Here is a 10,453-nt window from a genome sequence, read left to right as displayed (position 1 = left end):
TTTTCGTCACAAGTTGAAGACGGACTAAATGTCGCCATTTTAACGACAAAATGTGACTATTTTAATGACAAATTATTATAGCTTAAGAAATTATTCTGGTAACTTTTTAAGGTAAAATGGTTACATTTTCGTCTTAAATGGGTTACATTTTACCCCGTCTTCAACTTGTGACGAAATGTACCCGTCACAAACAAGACACTTTGTTTTATAATATATCTTAAATAAGATATTTATTATTATGTATTGTATATAGATACTCCGTATTAGTTTACGCTATTATTTTCTAGGAGAAATTTTTAATTCAACCAATAAACAAATAATTAGAACGAATGAAGTATATTATACAACCAACAGAAATCTTAACCTCAACGTCAATAAATCTTGCAACATAAATTCGTGTTATTGAACTACTTGGAAATTATTTTTATGAATTGGAATGGAAATAGAAAATTATTGACGAAAAAATGGAATAACACGAAGTCGTTCAGCTTTCTCAACCGTGAATCCAAATTTTTCCTCCATGTTCATATTTTCGGGTGTGATACCATTTTCAAGTATCCAATCAAACTCATGAATGAGTGAAGCAATCATAAGAGGAATTATCCGATTGGCCAATGGCATACCCGGACAAATTCGACGTCCAACACCAAATGGAATCAACTCAAAATTATGACCCTTGACGTCGATCTTGGATCCTAAAAATCGTTCGGGCTCAAATTTCTCAGGGTTATCCCAAGTCTTAGGGTCTCTTCCAATGGCCCATACGTTAAGTAACACCATTGAGTTTGCAGGGATCGTGTACCCAAACATGTTTACGTTTGATTCGACTTTCTTCACTGGGATCGGAACTGGAGGGTGTAATCGAAAGGTTTCCTTGATGATTGCTTCCAAATATGGAAGCATAGTGATATGACATTCTTGAACCGAATTTCCTTTTCCAATCGTTTCTTCAAGCTCTGCTTGTAAGTTTTTGAGTTTGCTAGGATTTTGAATTAGTTCTGCCATTGCCCACTCAAAGGAGCTTGATGTTGTATCTGTTCCTGCAACAATTAATTCCTGAACGAATAAAAAACAATTTACAAACAAGTCACTAAATTACCCAATAAATAAGATTTAGGAGCATTCATCTCTAATATGCATGTATTTAGGAGATAAATGGGTTTGTTACAATATGCCTAAATGGCTAACCTTGTTAAGTCCCTCTCTAATTATACACCATGTGTCCTAGTTTAGCGGTTTTGGGCAATGCCCCCAAAATTTACGATATACCTGACATCGTGGTTATAGTTTTGGAAAATAAGGTGCTGAAATTGTAAGTTCGGCTCTGCTTAACTACATAGTTGGGTGAGTGAGCGACTTTATGACAAACCACTTAATGAGCGAGTAACAGGGGCGTCGATTAGCATGTTTAAAGTGTGCTAAGAATCGAGGCCCAAAACTCTATTTAGGCACATAATATCACTACACGGCTGTAATAAACTACCATTAAATTGCTTTGGTCTAGGGGTGTGAGCTTGCTTTCTTAAGGTAATGTTCCTACTCTTGGTGCGAGCTTGATTCCTTCCCCAAGCATAATCGCATTATTTTGGTTTATTTCTGTTTTGACTTAATCAGCAGTAAATTAGCTTTTGTGTTTAAAAAAAAGGAAAATATTGATTTTCTTATTGTCTGAGGACCTCATTGATGTTTTGAACCGGATCTCTCAAATTCATTTGACTGCCCTTGCTGAGCAACTTGTTTTCGAAGCACTTTTTATAATAAACCCAAATTTAGGTGGACCCATTTTTATTAATTTCTTTAGTTTTAACCATTAATTTTGAAAAAAAAAAAAATCCTTCAAACATGATACTCCAATTTTACAGTAACTACAGGGGAAGCCGGAAGGTAATGACTTACTAAGAAGAGGCGAGGAATAGCTGTTGCCTCAATATACTCTGCTTCGTTTGGTGTCATGTCTAACAAATTATCCAGTACGTCGTCGCATCGTACATAATTCGGCAAGCACCGATTCCTCAATCGCTCTTCAATAATCACATTAAACACATCAAATATCTTCTGTGCCGAAACACCCATACGCTGTCTGATTCCCTGGACATCCATCTTTTTCATAATCGGGAAAAAATCCGAAACATTAGGCCTTCCCATTTCTTTAATTATATCTCGAAACGTCTTTCGAAATGAACTAGACACTTCCGACGTAGGATCACCTAAATCCAATGAACATAAAGTCGTCGACAGAACATTCAATACAACATTAAAACCCGCTTGCCCAATATCTACCACCATTCCCGTGTTTGCGCAATTTTGAACGTATGATAAAAGGTCTTTCACCTTATTCTCTCGAATAACTCGGCTAGCGTCAAGTTTTCGGGCAGAAAATATATGGGAATTTGATATTTTTCGTAGATTTTTCCATTTCGGAGTTGGAGGAGGAAATATGAGAGAGTTTTCAGGGTGGTTGAGAGCATGAATAGCGTCAGGGACAGTCCTACCGGAAAAAGTAAGGTCATGTTTTCGTACGACTTCTTGGACAACAGCGGCCGAAGAAAAAACGACAGTTCGTTGTTGTCCAAGTCTAAGAAACATGATAGGCCCATGAATCTTAGCAAGCTCAATTAAGGAAGTATGTAGTGAATGACCAACACTAAACAGGTTTCCGAAAATGGGAAGGGTTGGTGAAGGGCTTGGTGGTAGTTTTATTGTTTTTGATTTTTTTGTGGTTAGAAAATGGATTGGTAATGCTATAATGCAGAGAAATAATACGATGCGGAGATAATTTGAATAATAGCATTCCTCCATAATGGTATTGGTGGTGTATGATTTTGTGTTTATGCTTCGTTGCTAATTAAGCATTTTATAATGGTGTCTATAATGTGAATGAAACAGAGGTGGTCGAGATGATGTTGAATGTCCAGTACCCAACACATAATTTAAATTCCACGAGATAATGTTTTTTTTATAAACTAAAGCATTATTGTCAATTTGCCATGCACAAAATCTTGTTGAAAATGAAAATATCCGGTTTAAGGTAAAGGAAAAGTACACATTCATATTTACAACAATTATAAATAAGAATAATTTATAGGGATATTGTATCCTCGAGTTTATCGGTTTCTATATTGTATCCCTACATTTTGAAAATTATATTGCATACCCCTAAATTATATGCATTCGTCTATAAATCTTGCAACATAAATTCGTGTTATTGACATGGAAATTATTTTTATGAATGGAATGGAAATAGTAAATTATTAACGAAAAAATGGAACAACACGAAGTCGTTGAGCTTTCTCAACCGTGAATCCAAATTTTTCCTCCATGTTCATATTTCCGGGTGTGATACCATTTTCAAGTATCCAATCAAACTCATGAACGAGTGAAGCAATCATAAGAGGAATTATTCGATTGGCCAATGGCATACCCGGACAAATTCGACGTCCGACACCAAATGGAATCAACTCAAAATTATGACCCTTGACGTCGATCTTGGATCCTAAAAATCGTTCGGGCTCAAATTTCTCAGAGTTATCCCAAGTCTTAGGGTCTCTTCCAACGGCTCATACGTTAAGTAACACCATTGAGTTTGCAGGGATTGTGTACGCAAACATGTTTACGTTTGATTCGACTTTCCTAACTGGGATCGGAACTGGAGGGTGTAATCGAAAGGTTTCCTTGATAATTGCTTGCAAATATGGAAGCATAGTGATATGGCATTCTTGAACCGAATTTCCTTTTCCAATTGTTTCTTCAAGCTCTGCTTGTAAGTTTTTGAGTTTGCTAGGATTTTGAATTAGTTCTGCCATTGCCCACTCAAAGGAGCTTGATGTTGTATCTGTTCCTGCAACAATTAATTCCTAAACGAAGAAAGAACCATTTACAAATAAGTCACTAAATTACCCAATAAATAAGATTTAGGAGTATTTATCTCTAATATGCATGTATTTAGGAGATAAATGGGTTTGTTACAATATGCCTAAATGGCTGACCTTGTTAAGTCCCTCTCTATACACCATGTGTCCTGGTTTAAGGGTTTTGGCAATGCTCCCAAAACTTACGATTAGGGGAGTTAATGAGACGAGACAGCTCGCGAGCAACTCGAGATCGGCTCGGTCAAAGCTCTACTCGTGCGAGATCGGCTCGAGCTCGGGCTCAGCTCGACAGCTTAACGAGTCAAGCCGAGCAAACGCTGGCTCGGCTCGAAAAGCTCGTGTAACTCGAACTTGTGATTAATATAAGATATTACTCATATTTTATACAAATATTTTATCATGATTATATTTTGTATCACGTATATCAAATGTCTCACCGATTTGCCAAATATTTTACATTTAATCTTCGAGTCTTGTTATTGAAAATATATGAAGAAAAAAAATTCAAAAAAATTAGCCATTATATATAGGCTCGATTTGAGCTCGAGTTTGGCTCGAGCTCGCGTTAAAGCTCACAAACTTAATAGCGAGCACATTTTTTACAAGCTCGGGTAAGCTTGAGATCGGCTCGAGATCGAGTTTTGGTTCTTGAGCACAAGCCGAGCAATGCCAAGCTCGGGCTCGACTCGGCTCGATAGCACCCCTACTTACGATATACTTGCCTCGTGGTTATAGTTTTGGAAAATAAGGTGCTGAAATTGTAAGTTCGGCTCTGCTTAACTGCATAGTTGGGTGACCGTAAAGTCGCATTTGAGCGACTTTATGACAACCCCCTTAGTGAGCGAGTAACAGGGGCGTCGACGATTAGCATGTTCAAAGTGTGCTAAGAATCGAGGCCCAAAACTCTATTTAGGCACATAATATCACTACACGGCTGTAATAAACTATCATTAAATTGCTTTGGTTTAGTGGTGTGAGCGTGCTTTCTTAAGGTAATGTTCCTACTCTTGGTGCGAGTTTGATTCCTTCCGGAAGCATAATCACATTATGTTGGTTCATTTCTGTATTGTCTTAATCAACAGTAAATTAGCTTTTGTGTTTTAAAAAAAAATTATGGTTTATTATGCCAAAAAAAATTGATTTTCTTATTGTCTGAGGACTCTCTCTGATTGACGTTTTGAATCGCGTCTCTCAAATTCATTTGACGGCCCTTGCTGAGCAACTTGTTTTCGAAGCACTTTTTATAATAAGGGTTTCTCTAAAATGTGCCATAAGGGCACATGTTAATAACCTTAATATGGTAAGATTGACAATATATTCTCATGAGATATTTAACCATAAACTCATTGTTATTCATAATTAGTGAGAATATATTGTTACTCTTACCCCATATTAAGGTTATTAACATACGCGCTTTACTAAGTTCTGAGACATTTTAGAAAAACCGTTATAATAAACCCAAACTTAGGTGGACCCATTTTTATTAATTTCTTTAGTTTTAACCATTAATTTTGAAAAAAAAAAAAAATCCTTCAAAACATATCCTCCAATTTTACAGTAACTACAGGGGAAGCCGGAAGGCAGAGACTTACTAAGAAGAGGCGAGGAATAGCAGTTGCCTCAATATACTCACCTTCCTCTGATTTCATGTCTAACAAAGTATCCAGTACGTCGTCGCGTCGTACATAATCCGGCAAGCACCGATTCCTCAATCGCTCTTCAATAATCACATTAAACACATCAAATATCTTCTGTGCCGAAACACCCATACGCTGTCTGATTCCCTGAACATCCATCTTTTTCATAATCGGGAAAAAGTCCGAAACATTAGCCCTTCCCATTTCTTTAATTATTTCTCGAAACGTCTTTCGAAATGAACTAGACACTTCCGATGAAGGATCACCTAAATCCAATGAACATAAAGTCGTCGACAGAACATTCAATACCACATTAAACCCCGCTTGCCCAATATCGACCACCATTCCCGTGTTTGCGCAATTTTGAACGTATAATAAAAGGTCTTTTACCTTATTCTCCCGAATAACTCGACTATCGTCAAGTTTTCGGGCACAGAATATATGGGAATTACAGATTTTTCGTAGATTTCTCCATTTCGGAGTTGGAGGAGGAAAAATGAGAGAGTTTTCAGGGTTGTTGAGTGCATGAATAGCGTCAGGGACGGTCCTACCGGAAAAGGTAAGATCATGTTTTCGTACGATTTCTTGGACAACAGCGGCCGAAGAAAAAACGACAGTCCGTTGTTGTCCAAGTCTAAGAAACATGATAGGGCCATGAATCTTAGCTAGCTCAATTAAGGAAGTATGTAGTGAATGACCAACACTAAAAAGGTTTCCGAAAATGGGAAGTGTTGGTGACGGACTTGGGGGTAGTTTTATTATTTTTGATTTTTTTCTGGTTAGAAAATGGATTGGTAATGCTATAATGCAGAGAAATAATACGATGGGTAGATAACTTGAATAATAGCATTCCTCCATAATGGTAATGGTGGTGTATGATTTTGTGCTTATGCTTCGTTGCTAATTAAGCATTTTATAATGGTGTCTATAATGGGAATGAAACAGAGGTGCTGGAGATGATGTTGAATGTCCAGTGCCCAACACATAATTTAAATTCCACGAGATAATGTTTTTTTTTTTTAAACTAAAGCATTATTGTCAATTTGCCATGCACATGAAAACGAAAATATCCAATTTAAATATGTTTAAAGCGATAAAGGATAATCACAAATTCTTATTTACAACAGTTATAAATAAGAATAATTTATAGGGATATTCTACAGTGTACTCTCGAGTTTCTCGGTTTTCTATATTGTACCCCAACATTTTGAAAATTATATTGCATACCCAATTATATGCATTCGTCTATACCATGAGGTCATGACCTTATTTATTGTCTTTGCTATCGTATGTATATATATGTCCGTGTTCGATTTTGTCGTCGGAGGCGGCTGTTTGGTTTTCGTTGGTGGACTTTGTTTGTGTTGGTTTCAATTATTAGAGTGGGAGTTGGGTGGGCTTGGGATCGGATGTGATTAAACGGTGGTGATGGTTTGGGTCAGGTGCGGTGGTTTTTCCGAAAACACTTGTCCGATAACTCTTGTTTTATAAGCTTTTATCTCTGGTTTACTAATTTTCAAAATAGTCTACTCTTAGAAGAGTATTTGCGTTATTAATCACCTCTTAAAGGTGTTCTATCTTAGCTTTCCGAATGAGCGTTGTTTGTGAAAAGTTATGACTGTCATTTCTATAGATGCGATTTTTCTAAAGCACTTTGTTATTGTACATGGAAATGGTGAATTCAAGGAGGATGACTAGTTACTTTTTAGTTCTTTCTTACCAATGGAAGAAACCCATTTGATTAAGGTTAAATTCTTTAAGGAGAGGGGCAACGACTTCTTTAAGCAAAAACTGTTTGACTCCATTGGCGGCTGCTATGAAATGGCATGTCGACTTTTATGTTTGGTTTTGGAATCTATGGAGGACTATAACGTTGAATCTGTCTTGTAATTAACAATCTCTTTAAATTTGAATTTAGCGGCTTGCGCTAATAAGCTCCATGAGTATGGAGTAGCCATAAACTTCAGCTCTTTGGTTTTGTCGTCCTTCCCTAAAAATGCTAAGGCTCTAGCTATTTCGTAGAGTTGTAGCTTGTATGAAGACTAATAGCTTGTATGAAGCGCCAACTGATTTAGAAACTGCGTCAATGCTTGAACCTAAGAATAAAGATATCCTTAGAGAACTAAATGTTGTCAAGAATTTACGGGCTATTAATCATAACTGCAAAAGAAGTATTGATGACCAGTTGCTATATGAGGTGGTTAGGGAAAGTAACTGATTTTGATAATATTGGGGACATCTTAGTAAACGATAATTGGGGGGGGTCTTCTTGTGGCTCTTGCGTTACTCCACTTTATGACTCCATTGTCAAGGATACCTGCATTTCGGATGATGGCCTTCCTATAAACTTCAAAGAAAATTCTTCTCCTAATATTGATTTGGAACACAATCACAAAGACTCTCAAATGGGTGATAATGAGCATATTCCTAACAATTCGGTTCTTGAGTTCTCAAGAAAGGGTGGAGGAAATTCACGACTAAGGATCTTCGGACGAGTTTATCAAAAAATTCTCCAAGGTAGTAAGCTGAGCTTTTACAATAAAAGAGACTTGTCAATTATGACTGATGGGGCATATTCTGCACCCGCTGACCGAGTCAACATATTGAGCAAGCTCAAAGATATCCACAGCAAGTCAACGACTTGGACAGCCTAGCCGATGCATCCCATCGGCCTGTCACTTGGGTCTCGGCCAGGCAACTAACCAGCCGGGGCACATATCCGCGTACTCATATCCAAGACCCCTCGGCCGGCCTACCATGGGTCCATCGGCCGAGGGTAGAACGGTCTTTCCTCCTGCTAGCCACTTGGCCACTACGTGACAAAAGGTGAAAGTCTATAAATACTCCTCAACCTTCATTGAGGAGAGGATCCATAAATTAACCTAAGAATCATTATTCATCCGGTAATATCTTCCTTATCTCTCTACAATACATCCTTAGCCAAGTAACAACAACTTATCCCTCTAAGTTTACTGACTTGAGCGTCGGAGTGAGTACGCTTGGCACAAAGCCAAGCCCTCAGTTCGTTCATTGTTGCAGGAGAGGCCGAGTGGAACGATAAAGACAAGAGGGATTCAACTCAAGACATCATTCTACAAGCCACGGGTGGTAACAATACTTGCTCTGGAATTACACCCGGAACAATTGGCGCCGTCTGTGGGGAAGACACTAGAAGCTAGTCACATTCATTCCCAAACAAAAAAATATACACACAAAAAACCCACCCCAAAAGCCAAGAAGATGTCGAAACAACAAGAGGTATTCGTGACTAACGAAACCGAATTCTACCAAGATGATACCGTCCACAAATCTGGAGTTGTGCAACCCTCCGCCGGTCAAGTGATTCAACCGGAGTACGGGATGCCAATAATACCAGACACTCCGCTACCTGCCGACCAGGTCACCATCATGGGACATGTGGTTGACGCAGCAAAAGCGAAGATGCTCCCGGACCTGGTGGGAGTACGCCACTCACACATCGTCACGCCGACAAGAGCGGCGAAAACCGTCCAGGAGACCAGGGCCCAAAATGTGACCCCAAGAAACTTGAACGGAGCATTAGGAGAAGCTGACCCTGTCAAGACACCGGAGGAGCCCAAAGTGGTCGTGGTAGACCTAAGTCCTTCTCGCACTCGTGAGAAGACAGCGTCGCCGCGGCACAAACGAGGCACACCCCGGAGGAGCGAAAGAAGCCCAACTCGCCAGAGTTGGAGAAGAAGCCGGACTCACCAGAGTCGGAGAAGAAGCCGGACTCACCAGAGTCGGAGAAGAAGCCCTTCCCGCCACGGGGAGAGTAGCCGGACTCATGGTGCGAGGAGCCGATCGCCGCGTGCCCTTCGACACGTGGTCAGACAGCCCCTCAGTGCCTATGTCCTTGAAACCACCGTGCCAACCAAGTTGAATTTGCCGGCACTCACATACAAAGGGGATAGCGACCCCACCGACCATGTTGAGGCCTTTGAGTCGTACATGTCGGTGTGGGAACAACCCGATGAGGTCTGGTGCCGAGTCTTCCCAACGACCTTGCATGGGATGGCTCAAAGTTGGTACAAGGGGCTGCCCGACGGCTCGGTAGACTGTTACGCCGACCTGAGGGACGCCTTTTTAGCCCAGTGCTCTTGCAATAAGAGGAGGACCGTGGAGACCTCGGATCTCCTGACTATCAGACAGGAGGGGGGCGAGTCTCTACGAAGCTATGTGAAGAGATTCGACGCAAAAGCTCAGCAGATCCGAGAGCTGAACACTGAACTGGCGGCCTTCGCACTGATGAAGGGCCTCCCGAAAGGCGAGCTCAAAAATGAGCTGATCAAGTGCGGGGACCTCAACCTGGACTCCGCCAGAAGAATGGCCGACCAAACCATAAAGGTGAAGGACTATCACAGCAGACAGCGCCAAAACCTCGATCACCTCGGCCAAAGCCGGGAGTGACGGGGGAACGAGCCGACATGCTAACATATTTACGACGGCAGACAGCGCCAAAACCTCGATCACCTCGGCTAATTAAGACCGAGGACGACGGGGGAACGAGCCGATATGCCTAGATATTTACAACAGCAGACAGCGCCAAAACCTCGATCACCTCGGCCAAAGCCGGAGTGACGGGGAACGAGCCGACATGCTAACATATTTACTGACGGCAGACGCGCAAAACCTCGATCACCTCGGCTAATTAAGACCGAGGGCGACGGGGGAACGAGCCGATATGCCTAGATATTTACAACAGCAGACAGCGCCAAAACCTCGATCACCTCGGCCAAAGCCGGGAGTGACGGGGGAACGAGCCGACATGCTAACATATTTACGACGGCAGACAGCGCCAAAACCTCGATCACCTCGGCTAATTAAGACCGAGGGCGACGGGGGAACGAGCCGATATGCCTAGATATTTACAACAGCAGTCAGAACGTAAACTCAGTTGCCCCGGCCAAAGCCGGGAAGAGACGAGGG

At 40.7% G+C, this 10,453-nt stretch overlaps 2 protein-coding genes across 2 annotated transcripts; both read right to left on the bottom strand.

Moving 5' to 3' along the window:
* Nucleotides 1-450: 450 nt before the first annotated feature.
* Nucleotides 451-2,799, bottom strand: LOC141640299 (geraniol 8-hydroxylase-like). Its single transcript, XM_074449153.1, has 2 exons — nt 1,897-2,799; nt 451-1,056 (listed from the first exon to the last, which is right to left on the bottom strand). The coding sequence occupies exons 1-2, from the start codon at nt 2,797-2,799 to the stop codon at nt 451-453; spliced, it is 1,509 nt and encodes a 502-aa protein (XP_074305254.1).
* A 758-nt stretch (nt 2,800-3,557) lies between these two features.
* On the bottom strand, nt 3,558-5,851 carry LOC141640235 (geraniol 8-hydroxylase-like). Its single transcript, XM_074449110.1, has 2 exons — nt 5,426-5,851; nt 3,558-3,854 (listed from the first exon to the last, which is right to left on the bottom strand). The coding sequence occupies exons 1-2, from the start codon at nt 5,849-5,851 to the stop codon at nt 3,558-3,560; spliced, it is 723 nt and encodes a 240-aa protein (XP_074305211.1).
* Between the last annotated feature and the right edge of the window lie 4,602 nt (nt 5,852-10,453).

This window comes from Silene latifolia, chromosome 1 (genome assembly GCF_048544455.1).
Source record: "Silene latifolia isolate original U9 population chromosome 1, ASM4854445v1, whole genome shotgun sequence".
In the NCBI taxonomy this organism is placed as follows: Eukaryota; Viridiplantae; Streptophyta; class Magnoliopsida; order Caryophyllales; family Caryophyllaceae; genus Silene; species Silene latifolia.
This window is presented reverse-complemented; position numbering and strand designations above follow the sequence as displayed.